At 43.9% G+C, this 13,289-nt stretch overlaps 1 protein-coding gene across 1 annotated transcript; it reads right to left on the bottom strand.

Annotated features, from left to right (window-relative positions):
* Positions 1-609: 609 nt before the first annotated feature.
* Positions 610-12,623, bottom strand: ucn3 (urocortin 3). Its single transcript, XM_003220752.3, has 2 exons — positions 12,500-12,623; positions 610-1,431 (listed from the first exon to the last, which is right to left on the bottom strand). Exon 2 carries the CDS (start codon positions 1,408-1,410, stop codon positions 946-948), a length of 465 nt encoding a protein of 154 aa, XP_003220800.1. The 5' UTR covers positions 1,411-1,431; positions 12,500-12,623; the 3' UTR covers positions 610-945.
* Positions 12,624-13,289: the final 666 nt, after the last annotated feature.

Genomic DNA, 13,289 nt, shown 5'->3' with positions numbered 1-13,289 from the left:
ACCGAAGAGCCGGCGTTGTCCGTAGACACCTCCAAGGTCATGTGGCCTGCATAACTGCATGGAGCGCCGTTACCTTCCCACCGGAGCGGTACCTATTTATCTGCTCACATTGGCATGTTTTCGAACTGCTAGGTTGGCAGGAGCTGGGGCTAACAGCGGGCGCTCATTTCGCTCCCAGGATTTGAACCTGGGACCTTTCAGTCTGCAAGTTCAGCAGCTCAGTGCTTTAACACACTGCACCACCACCAGGCCACCAAATTTAATTTGTGGCGCCATAACAATGCTGGCGATCAAAGAGCAAGGAGGAAATACTAGGATCAAAAAGGATTCAGTGTCATAGTGGATGAAGTGACAGCTCCCCCTGTGGCTGGAATCAAGCATAACCTCCAGAAGCCTAAGTTGGAAAATGTTGAATTACCTCTATCTGTTTTGTATGTCTTGTATGTCTAAAAACGGCATTGAATTTTTGCCATGTATATGTGAATTGTGATTCACCCTGAGTCCCCTTCGGGGTGAGAAGGGAGGAATATAAATACTGTTTGGCTGTGGCAAACCTTGGTGGACACATCAATCAAGCGGGAAAGAAATCCAATAAGACGAATTAGAAACTCAAGAGAATTTGCTTTAATTGCAGCCCGTGTCATGGAAAATGAACAATTTGCCCTTCGTTTTTTGGAGGGTAAGTTAAGTATTCCAGATATTGGCTCCACTTTGGACGGGTTCCGCCGGGAGGGGGGGAAATGAAACAGAAAGAGGTGGTGGGGAAAAATGAAGCACGAATGTGAAATAGCTTTGGAGGACTGGAAAATATACAGCGCTTGTGTCGTATAGTACAGCAGACAGTTATTCCGATGGGGATTTGGAGGGAAGGAAAGGCAAGAGCAAACGCTTTTTTCGGGGGCTCAAGGGTGGTGGCCCCTTCCCTCTCTCCGTTCCCGGTCTTGGTCACTTTCTCCTGCCGATTTGCGCCATCAGCTGGGCGTTGGCAGCCGCCTTGGCCCTCATGTTCTTCGCCTTGGCAATGTTAAAGAGGATGTTCATGATGTTGGTGGGGACATCAAGGGAGAGGGTGAACTTAGTGCGCCGGTCACTGTTGGCCGGGCCCGGGGGCGCCTTGCCCTTGCCCTGCGCTTGGGAGAGCGACTTGTAGCGCGTGACCCCCGGGTACGTCCTTTTCCCCTTCCCCTCCTCCTCGGCCTCCTCGTCTTCGGCCTCCTCCTCGCCTCCCGACCGCAGCCCAAAGCTCCTCTTTTCCAAGGGGGAGTTTTCCCCCAGGAAGGCCCTGCTGGCGTCCGAGAGAGCGGCGTTGATGCAGCCGTAGACGGACTCGGCCTGGTAGAGCTTGAGCGAGAGGCCTCTCCTGGCCACGAGCAAAACCAGCAAGAGGACCAGGACCCTGGGCTGAGCCATCCTCCCTTTCGCCCGGTGTCACTAGAAAAAAAGAGACATGGGTTGGAATAATTGAAATCTGTGCTGTGTTGTCAAAGGCTTTCATGGCCGGGATCACAGGGTTGTTGTATGTCTTTCAGGCTGTGTGGCCATGTTCCAGAAGTATTCTCTCCTGACGTTTCGCCCACATCTATGGCAGGCATCCTCAGAGGTTGTGAGGTATGGAAAAACTAAGCAAGGAAGGTTTATATATATCTGTGGGAAGTCCAGGGTGAGGGAAGAACTCTTGTCAGTTGAAGGCTAGCGTCAATGTTCCAGTTAATCACCCTAATTTGCATTGAATGGCTTCATCTACTGGCTACTTTCTGCCTGGGGCATCCTTTGTTAACTTCCCCTAGTTCCCATGTCTCAGAGTGTTGCTTCTTATTTACTGTTCTGATTTTTGAGGTTTTTTTTTTAATACTGGTAGCCAGATTTTGTTCATTTTCATGGTTTCCTCCTTTCTGTTGAAGTTGTCCACAGAGTCTCCTGCAGAGTCTCCTCTCACCTCTGCAGGAGTCTACCGGATCCCATGCAGCTGTGGACAAGTCTACATAGGGACCACCAAATGCAGCAATGCCCAAACACGAGTCAAAGAACATGAAAGGCACTGCAGACTCACTCAACCAGAGAAATCAGCCATAGCAGAGCACATGATGAACCAACCTGGACACAGGATATTATTTGAGAACACTGACATGCTTGACCACTCCAACAACTATCATGTCAGACGACACAGAGAAGCCATTGAAATTCACAAACATGTGGACAACTTCAACAGAAAGGAGGAAACCATGAAAACGAACAAAATCTGGCTACCAGTATTAAAAAACTCAAAAATCAGAACAGTAAATAAGAAGCAACACTCTGAGACTAGGGGCAGTTAACAAAGGATGCCCCCAGGCAGAAAGTAGCCAGTAGATGTAGACATTCAATGCAAATTAGGGTGATTAACTGCAACATTGACACTGGCCTCCAACTGACAAGAGTTCTTCCCTCATCCTGGACTTCCCACAGATATATATAAACATTCCTTGCTTAGTTTTTCCATGCCTCACAACCTCTGAGGATGCCTGCCATAGATGTGGGTGAAATGTCAGGAGAGAATACTTCTGGAACATGGCCAGACAGCCCGAAAGACATACAACAACCCTGAAATCTGTGTTGTTTGCTTTTGCTTAATACGAGGGTTATCCAGAAAGTAGATTACATTTTGGAATTAAAAATGAACAAAATATAGGAGAAAACATTTACCATTTGCAGTTGAAAGCCAAACCCAAATACCACTTCTCAACAGAATCGCCATTCAAATCTAGGCACTTATCATAGCGATGAATGAGCATGGCAACTCCTTCCCCACATAACCCTGCCGCTTGCGTCCTCAACCAGCCCGTCACCCCTTCCCGCAGATGCGATCCAGACGAGCGTGGGGGAAAGTTGAGAGCGGGGATTTTGCATGCATATAAGGAAAGAACTCCCACCCAGAAGACTCCAGAACTTCACGTGTGCGACCCACCGTGTGGGGCCGGGCATCCCCATGAAACAGCAAAATCCCCATGCTCAACTTTGCACAGAACAATGGCTTTAAACTTCAGAAAAGGAGATTTCACTTGAACATCAGGAAGAACTTCTTCACTGTGAGAGCTGTTCAGCAGTGGAACTCTCTGCACCAGAGTGTGGTGGAGGCTCCTTCTTTGGAGGCTGTTAAATGGAGGCTGGATGGCCATATGTGGGGGCTGCTTTGAATGTGATTTAGCTGCTTCTTGGCAGAATGGGGTTGGACTGAATGGCTCACCAGGTCTCTTCCAACTCTAGGATTCTATGATCTTTCTTTAATGCACACCATTGCCTTTCCAGACCTTCTCCCCTTGCCCTCTTTTGAATGCAATCCATTGCCTTTCCAGACTTTTTATAAATTTACTATTAACTGTAGAGGGCTCCTGTACTTTTAATGGTTGTGTAGAAGAGAGAATTTAATCAGGTGTTAACTTGTTGCATTGGTAAGCAACACATAATGAAATTGACTCAGTTAAAGGTATAGGAGGCGGAGCTCTTTCCTGTTTTGAGTCTGGCAGCCTTCTTCCGTTCACGATCCTTGCAGTGTATTTAGAAAGGGCCCTTCGATAAAAATCAATTAGGACCAAAGGCTTCATAAAATGCCATGCCATACTTTGCAATCTATTTTTGGGCACAAATGCACCACAATAATGCAGGCAAAGTGACTACATTTAATACAAAGATTTTTTTTTTAGAAAGCGGGGGAAGCCCTTACAAGATGAAATAGCACTTGGAATAAAATGGTTTTTTTCTTGGAGAAACACACATTTCAGTAAAGTTTTTCCACTGAATGTTGGCCTTTTAAATGGGACCATTATCGTATCATTTATAATAATGGAAACTTCTTACGAATCTCCGTTCGTGGTGATATTCTGGTGACAAAAAAATTGTAAAGTAAAAAGATGATGTGTTGTTGAAGGCTTTCATGGCCGGAATCACTGGGTTGCTGTCAGTTTTCTGGGGCTGTATGGCCATGTTCCAGAAGCATTCTCTCCTGGTGTTTCACCCTCATCTATGGCAGGCATACTCAGAGGTTATGAGGTCTGTTGGAAACTTGGCAAGTGGGGTTTGTTTAATTATATATCTGTGGAAGGTTCAGGGTTGGAAGAAGAACTCATGCCTGTTGGAGGCAAGTGTGTTTCAATTAATCACGTTGATTAGCATTAAATGACCTTGCAGCTTCAAAGCCTGGCTGCTTCCTGCCTGGGAGAATCCTTTGTTGGGTTAGACTAATTCCACCAGAGAAGTCAGCCATAGCAGAGCATTTGATGAACCAACCTGGAGACAGCAGATTATTTGAGACCACAGAAATGCTGCACCACTCTCACAACCACTATGTCAGACTACACAGAGAATCCACTGAAATCCACAAGCAGGTGGACAACTTCAACAGAAAGGAGGAAACCATGAAAATGAACAAAATCTGGCTACCAGTATTTTAAAAGGCTCTACAATCAGGACAGTAAATAAAGAACAACACTCACAAAACGGGAATTCCAGACATTAAACAATCAGGGCCAGCTAACACCTCTCAACAAAGGATTCCCCCAGGAAGGAAGCAGCCAGGCTTTGAAACTGTAAGGCTATTCAGTGCTAATCAAGGTGCCCAATTGAAACATGCCTTGAACAGACAAGAGTTCTTTCTTCCTCCTTGGACATTCCACAGATGTATCTACCTCACTTGCCTAGTTTCAAACAGACCTCAGAACTTCTGAGGATGCCAGCCATAGATGTGGCCGAAACGTCAGGAGAGAATGCTTCTGAAACATGGCCACTCAGCCAGGAAAACTCACAGCAACTAAGAAGATGATGTTCTTAAGGGTGGGTATAAGTTACAGTCTTGGGTTGGTGGGCAGGTGTGGCTTTGCTGTGCATTATAAGAATGGTCGAGACGATCACTTGGTGCCCCCTTGTGGCTTGAATCAGCCACAGACAGGTAGATGAGACAGGTGTGAAAAGGGTGCATCTCTACTGCAGAACAAATACAGTTTGGCACCACTTTAATGGCCATGGCTCAAGGCTATGGAATAATGAGAGATGTAGTTTTGCGAAGCCTTTGCCAAAGAGTGCTGCTGCCTTACCAAACTACAACTCCCTGGATTAGGTCACAGCAATTCCAAGGGTGTCATACTGCCTTTATTCTATTCTAAGTCTTTGGCTGCATCTACACTGTAGAGTGAATGCAGTTTTGAACTATAGTTGTTAGAGTGGTATCAAATTGCCTTAATTCTCCAGTGTGGATGCACCCCATGCTGATTTCCTCTGTGTTGTCCTTTATAAGAACCTTTTTATTTGAAGCAACATTTGTTTGGTAAGTAATATACTGAAAGGGGTTTAACTCTCTTTCTAGCGTTATGTTAATGTCTTTTTTTAAAAAGGGGTTTACATTAGAGTTGTGCGCAGTTCTGTTTTCCTTTGTTACATCCGTTCTTTTGTTACTTTCGTTATCTTGCCTCCTTGTCTTGGAAAATGCATGTGGCATGCAGGTCCAGAAAACACACATGCATGTCTGTAGCCAAGTGCCTCCTCTGGAGTAAACTTGCCTTTTTGCCTTGGAAAGTGTACGTAATATACAGGACCAGAAAGCATACATGCCTGCCTGCAGCTGAGCACCTTCTCTGATGTAAGAGAACTTGCCTCCTTGCCTTGGAAAGTGTTTGTGGCATGCAGGCCCAGAAAGCATGCACACATGTCTGTAGCCAAGCACCTCCTCTGGAGTAAACCTGCCTTTTTGCCTTGGAAAGTGTACGTGAAATGCAGGACCAGAAAGCAAGTGCACCTGCCTGCAGCCGAGCGCCTTCTCTGAAGTAAGAGAACTTGCCTCCTTGCCTTGGAAAGTGCATGCCCAGAAAGCTTGCACGCCTGTGTGTCACCAAGCTCCTCCTCTGGAGTAAACCTGCCTTTTTGCCTTGGAAATTGTATGTGATATGCAGGACCAGAAAGTGTACACGCCTGCCTGCAGCTGAGCACCTCCTCTGGAGTAAGAGAACTTGCCTTGCTTTGGAAAGTGTGTGTGGTGTGCAGGTCCAGAAAGCATGCATACCTGTCTATAGTCAAGAGCTTCCTCTGGAGTAAACTTGCCTTTTTGCCTTGGAAAGTGTACGTGAAATGCAGGACCAGAAAGCAAGTGCACCTGCCTGCAGTCGAGCGCCTTCTCTGAAGTAAGAGAACTTGCCTCCTTGCCTTGGAAAGTGCATGCCCAGAAAGCTCGCACGCCTGTCTGTTGCCAAGCTCCTCCTCTGGAGTAAATTTGCCTTTTTGCCTTGGAAAGCGAACGTGATATGCAGGGTCAGAAAACGTACACACCTGCCTGCAGCTGAGCGCCTCCTCTGGAGTAAGAGAACTTGCCTCCTTGCCTTGGAAAGTGCATGCCCAGAAAGCTCGCACGCCTGTCTGTCGCCAAGCTCCTCCTCTGGAGTAAACTTGCCTTTTTTGCCTTGGAAAGTGTACGTGAAATGCAGGACCAGAAAGCAAGTGCCTCTGCCTGCAGCTGAGCGCCTCCTCTAGAGTAAGAAACTTGTAAGAAGCCTCCTTAAATTTATTTTATTTCTTTATTTACGTTATTTTTATCCTGCCTTTCTCACCCGAAGGCGGCTTACAGATCTGGCAAAAATTCAATGCCAGTAAAAACAATGCCGATTAAATCATGCACCTGCCTGCAGCTGAGCACCTCTCCTCTGGAGCAGAGCTTAAATGCCTAAAATGATGGGAGAGGGAGCCTGGGAAGCCCCCATCCCCACATAATGGGCAGATAGAAAATTGATCTTTTGGTACCCCTGAGTGAAAACAGATTTCAGGAGGCTCCCAAAAAGCAATTGTGGTCCCCACCGAAAGCCGGGACACGAAACGGGTCAAGGTTTACCTGGATTGCACAACCCTATTTTATATTGTTTCAAAGTAGGGATTGAACCCCCTCTTTAATCTGGAATTCTAAAATCCAAAAACACCCCAAAACTGTCCAAAGGGGTGGCTGAGAGAGTGAGCCCTTTGCTTTGTGATAGTTCAATATGCACAACGTTTGTTTCATTCAAAAAAGGATAAAAACGTCATTTATAGAATTATCTTCAAGCGATGTGAATATGAAGCTGTGTATGAAGCACAAATGAATCATGTGTTTAGACTTGAGCCCCATTTCCAAGACAGCTTATTCCAAAAATCCAATGAATAAATAACATTTTAAAAATCCAAAACACCTCTGGACCAAAGTGTTTCACATAAGGGAGACTCAAACTATATCACTATCTTAATTGTTTTAAAATGTTTTATTATTAGACTACAATTTATGTCACTTGTTTCAATTCATGTGGCGAGTTGGTTTGGGTCTCATTGAAGATAATCAATCAATCAATCAAGAAAGAGAAAATTAAATTCTCTAGGCAGTTTTGAGCAGAGCTTTTCCTCTATGGGTGCATCTACCCTGATCAAGCTTGTTAATGGAGCAATTAACAAGCTTGGTCAGCATTTAATGTCCTTGCAACTTCGAGGTCTGGCTGCTTCCTGCCTGGGGGAACCATTTGTTGGGAGGTGTTAGCTGACCCTGATTGTCAGAAGACAGGGGAATTCCAGGCAAGAAACAATCAGGACCTGCCAACACCTCCCAACAATGGATTCACCCAGGCAGGAAGCAGCCAGACTTTGAAGCTGAAAGGCTATTCAATGCTAATGCAGTTTGACAGCACTACAACCACTGCGGCTCAATGCTTGAGAGTTGTAGATTCACAAGGTCTTTAGCATCCTCTCCCAAAGGCTTCTGCTGCCTCATCAAACTACAACTCCCAAGATTATATAGCATTGAGCCTGGGCATTTAAAGTGGTGTTAAACTGCATTAATTCTACAGTGTAGATGCACCCATAGGAATCTCCTTGGCATGGCTCATTACAGTTATCTCCGTTCACAAAGTTTGCTAGTAATGCCATTTGTAGAATCCTTGATGATATATGATGCAGGTACCAAAACCAAACATCTCTGAACAGGAATGAGTCTGACAACATTATAAAACATAAAGCAAGTCTACCATCACCTGAAACAACAACTAGGCTAAATGAACACACAAAATCCTTTTGAAGATGGGCAATGCACTGTTCATTGTAGCAATTAAAATCCGCCCTGGGTTTTAGTTTGAACTTCCAAATGGTGCATCTGCACTGTAGAATTAATGCAGTTTGATCCTGTTTTAATTCTCGCCGCTCAATGCTATGGGAATAATGGGAGTTATCGTTTTACAAGGTCTTTCGCCTTCTCTGCTTCCCCAAACTACAACTCCCAGGATTCAGCCATGGCAGCCCAAGCAATTGCATTTTACCATTTATGTGTTTCAAATGTAATTTTTTATCCTGTATTGTTGTTTTAATTGATATATTATATTACTGTTTTATCTTTTGTATATTGTGATTTGTATTATGTTGTTTATATTTTGTCCTTATGTCGTTTGGGCCGTTGCCCCATGTAAGCCGCCCGAGTCCCCGCGGGGAGATGGTGGCAGGGTATAAATAAAGTTTTATTATATTATATTATATTATATTATATTATTAATTTGCAAAAGCAAGTAATTGACCTATTCAGAAGAAAGTGGAGTTGGCATCTTTGCTAAAAAGTTCGGACTAAAATACAGAGTGGATTTCCTTTCCTATTGTGGAAAACCCCAGATGCTCTGGATTATTAATATACAGTATATTATGCAGAAGTTTTGAAATACCTGCAGTGAAAGAGCATCCCTAGACACTTCAGCTCCAACATTATCATCATCCTCATCATCATCTCATGCCCAAATTTGCAAATTACATCTAGCATCCTAACATCTAACATTCCAAGCCACTTGGGATCCAGAAGAGATTATTGGAAATTCTTTCAATACTCTGTGAGGAATCTTAGAATAATGACACTCCTCCGTTGCTGTGAGTTTCCCGCACTGTTTGGTCATGTTCTAGAAGCATTCTCTCCTGACATTTCATCCACATCTATGGCAGGCATCCTCAGAGGTTGTGAATGGTGCAATTAACAAGCTTAATCAGCATTTAATGTTTTTGCAACTTCAAGGTCTGGCTGCTTCCTGCCTGGGGGAACCATTTTTTGGGAGGTGTTAGCTGGCCCCGATTGTCAGAAGACAGGGGAATTCCAGACAAGAAACAACCAGGGCCAGCCAACAGCTCCCAACAATGGATTCCCCCAGGCAGGAGGAAGACAAGTGGGGTTTATATATCTGTGGAGTGATGTCCAGGGTGGAAGGAAGAATTCTTGTCTCTCTGAGGCAAGTGTGAATGTTGCAATTGGTCACCTTGATTAGCATTGAATAGCCTTTCAGCATCAAAGTCTGTCTGCTTCCTGCCTGGGGGAGTCCATTGTTGGGAAGTGGTAGCTGGCCCTGATTGTTTCTTGTCTGGAATTCCCATCTTCTGGCAATCAGGGCTTGCTAACACCTCCCAGCAAATGGTTCCCCCAGGCAGGAAGCAGCCAGACCTTGAAGTTGCAAGGACATTAAATTGCACCATTCACACTTACCTCCAACAGACAAGAGTTCTTTCTCCCACCCTGGACATTATTCCACAGATATATAAACTTCCCTTGCCTTGTTTCCAATATACCTCACAACCTCTGAAGATGCCTGCCACAGATGTGGGCGAAACGTCAGGAGAGAATGCTTCTAGAACGTCGCTATACAGCCCGGAAAACTCACAGCAATCCCGTGATTCCAGCCATGAAAGCCTTTGACAAAACAATAAGCCTCCTTCCTTTCCTTTCCTTCTTTCTCTCCTTGCAACTTTCTCTCTTTCCTTTCTTCCAAATTCTTCTTCTTTTTGTCTCCATTCTTCCTTTCCCTCCCTTCCTCCTTCTTTCCTTCTAACCTTCCCTCTTCCCTTCCTTCCCTTCTTTTAAAACTTTTTTCTTTCTTTCTTTCTTTCTTTCTTTCTTTCTTTCTTTCTTTCTTTCTTTCTTTCTTCCTTTCTTTCCTTCTTTCCTTCTTTCTTTCCTTCTTTCTTTCCTTCCTTCCTTCCTTCCTTCCTTCCTTCCTTCCTTCCTTCCTTCCTTCCTTCCTTCCTTCTCTTTCTTTCTCTACTTTCTTTTTTTCTCTACTTTCTTTTTTCTGCTGTTCTCTTCTTTCTGCCTTCCTCCTTTCATTCCTTCTTTCTTTCATTACAAATTTCTGTCTTTCTTTCCTTCCTTCCCCACCCTTCTTTTATTTTCTCTCCTTCCTTCCTTCCTTCCTTCCTTCCTTCCTTCCTTCCTTCCTTCCTTCCTTCCTTCCTTCCCAGTCCTTGTTTCCAACTTTCTCTTTGTGTTCTCGAAGACTTTCATGGCCGGAATCACTGGGCTGCTGTGAGTTTTACGGGCTGTATGGCCATCTTCCAGAAGCATTCTCTCCTGACATTTCACCCACATCTATGGCAGGCATCCTCAGAGGTTGTGAGGTCTGTTAGAAACTAGGCAAGTGGGTTTATATATCTGTAGAATAATATCCAGGGTGGAAGAAAACTCTTGTCTGCCTGCGGCAAGTGTGAATGTTGCAATTGGCCACCTTGATTATCTTGTGATTTCTTTATTTTATCACTTTTAAACTTATTTATCATGCAATGCTTTTGACACAAAATAAATAAACAAACCTTGATTAGCACTGAATAGCCTGGCAGCTTCAAAGCCTGGCTGTTTCCTGCATATGGGAATCCTTTGTTGGGAGGTGTTAGCTAGCCCTGACTGTTTCTGGGTTTGGAATTCCCCACAGAAATGCTGGATCACTCTAACAATCACTGTGTCAGTCTACACAGAGAAGTGATTGATATCCCCAAGCATGTGGACAATTTCAACAGAAAGGAGAAAAATATGAAAATGATCAAAATCCGGTTAACTTTAAAATCGGGACAGTAAAGAAAGAACAACGCTCTGAAAATGGGAATTCTAGACCCGGAAACAATCAGGGCTAGCTAACACCTTCCAACAAAGGATTCCCTCAGGTAGGAAGCAGCCAGGCTTTTAATCTAATGATTTTATCTTATATTGCTGCTATAGTTCCCCCCCCTCCCCCACCACCACCACCACCTTTGAAGTTGACTGAATTGCATTGGTGGTTGTTTGATATTATTACTGTTGTATAAACTTTCTTTTTAACTTCTGTTTTATCATCTTCTTGTGTTTTAAACTGTGTATATTGTTAATGTATTTGCGCTGTTACTTTTGTAACATTGTGAGCCGCCCCGAGTCCCCACGGGGAGATGGTGGCGGGGTATAAATAAATTATTATTATTATTATTATTATTATTATTATTATTATTATTATTATTTTATTGTATGACACAGCAAACAAGATAGATATGCTAGATTTCGTATCACAAAATCACAAGTCGAACACTTCTCAAGTGTCTAGGACTGTGTGATTATTATTATTATTATTATTATTTATTATGACACAGCAAACAAGATAGATATGCTGGATTTAGTTTCACAAAATCACAAGTCGAACACTTCCCAAGTGTCTAGGACTGTGTGATTATTATTATTATTATTATTATTATTATTATTATTATTATTATTATTATAATATTATGACACAGCAAACCAGATAGACATGCTGGATTTCGTATCACAAAATCACAAGTCGAACACTTCCCAAGTGTCTAGGACTGTGTGATGTATTTTCGGATGATGCGTGCAGATCCCAGTCGGGTGGCCTTTTGCAGTTGACCGATCGTAATTTTGTCAGTTCCTATTGTTTCCAAATGCCGGCTGAGATCTTTTGGCACGGCACCCAATGTGCCCATCACCACCGGGACCACCTGCATTGTTTCTGCCAAAGTCTTTGAAGTTCAATCTTGAGGTCCCGATAGCAGCTGAGTTTTTCCTGTTGTTGTTGTTATTATTATTATTATTATTATTATTATTATTATTATTATTATTATTATTATTATAAGCTGCCAGGCTATTCAAGGCTAATCAAGGGGGACAATTAAAACATTCACACTTGACTCAAACAGACAAGAGTTTCTTCTTTCTCCCACCCTGGACATTATTCCAGAGATACATAAACATTACTTGCCTAGTTTCCAACCGACCTCACAACCTCTGAGGATGCCTGCCATAGATGTGGGTGAAACGTCAGGAGAGAATGCTTCCCGGACATGACCATATGAAACATTCATACTTGACTCAAATAGACAAGAGTTCTTTCTTTCTCCCACCCTGGACATCATTCCACAGATATATCAACCCCACTTGCCTAGTTTCCAACAGACCTCACAACCTCTGAGGATGCCTGCCATAGATGTGGGTGAAACGTCAGGAGAGAATGCTTCCGGAACATGACCATACAGTAAAAAAAAAAAAACTCACTGCAATCCAACTTTCTCTTTCTTCCCTTCTCTTCCTTTCTCCCACCTTTCTTTCCAACTCTGTCTCTTTTCCTTCCTTCCTTCCTTCCTTCCTTCCTTCCTTCCTTCCTTCCTTCCTTCCTTCCTTCCTTCCTTCCTTCCTTCCCTCCCAAAACCCATGCTGTTCCTTAATATCCAGGTAAGGAAACCCACCTACCTGTGATTCCGCTGAGAAGCCAGGAGGGCACAGCCTTCGCCCTGAGCCTCACCGCCTGCTTCTCTCTCTTTCTCTCTCTTTCAAGAGAAGAAGAAAGGCATCAGGTGCTCCAACCTGGGCTCCTTTGATGGTTGCGAGAGGAGCCTGCGTTCGTAGCTTGCTACCGGGTAGTTATTTTTTAATTCTCTCTATGGAAACACCTCCTCTCTTTTCCTCCTCCTCCTCCTCCCTTCACCTCCCTTGGACTTCTCTCCTGTATATATGGAAGGTGGGGAGGAGGAGGTAGGAAACAATAGTAGGGCTAAAAACGTAAATCCAAGGAGTTAAAGAATGCATTCAGACACGATTTCATTTATATCATACTAGCTGTGCCCGGCCACGCGTTGCTGTGGTGTTGTCTGGTGGTGTTGGTGAGAACTTGTTGAGGTAGTGGTGGTATTGAATGTCTGTTGTGTGGTTGTCTTTATGTTGAGTATGCATTTGGTTGTTTGTGTACTGTGAAAGTGGTGAGGGTAGAGGGGGTCTATGTCCCTGTGTAGTATTGTATAGTATTTATACGTTGTCCATGTGTTGGGAATGCTTGGATTGTGTCCTGCTGCATAGTAGAAAGGGTTGGGCTGGATGGCCCTTAGGGGTATCTCCAAACTCTTGTGCCTGTCCCCTGGGCTGAGTAGGTTGCTAGGAGACCAAGTGGGCAGAGCTTAACCCTCTAACTGGGAGCAATTGGATAAAAACAATTATTCCTATCCCGCTAATGAGGACTTTATTTTTCTTTTCTTTTTGTTGTATC

This window comes from Anolis carolinensis, chromosome 5 (genome assembly GCF_035594765.1).
Source record: "Anolis carolinensis isolate JA03-04 chromosome 5, rAnoCar3.1.pri, whole genome shotgun sequence".
In the NCBI taxonomy this organism is placed as follows: Eukaryota; Metazoa; Chordata; class Lepidosauria; order Squamata; family Dactyloidae; genus Anolis; species Anolis carolinensis.
Note: the sequence above shows the minus strand (reverse complement) of the source record. Positions and strands in the feature narration are given on the sequence as shown.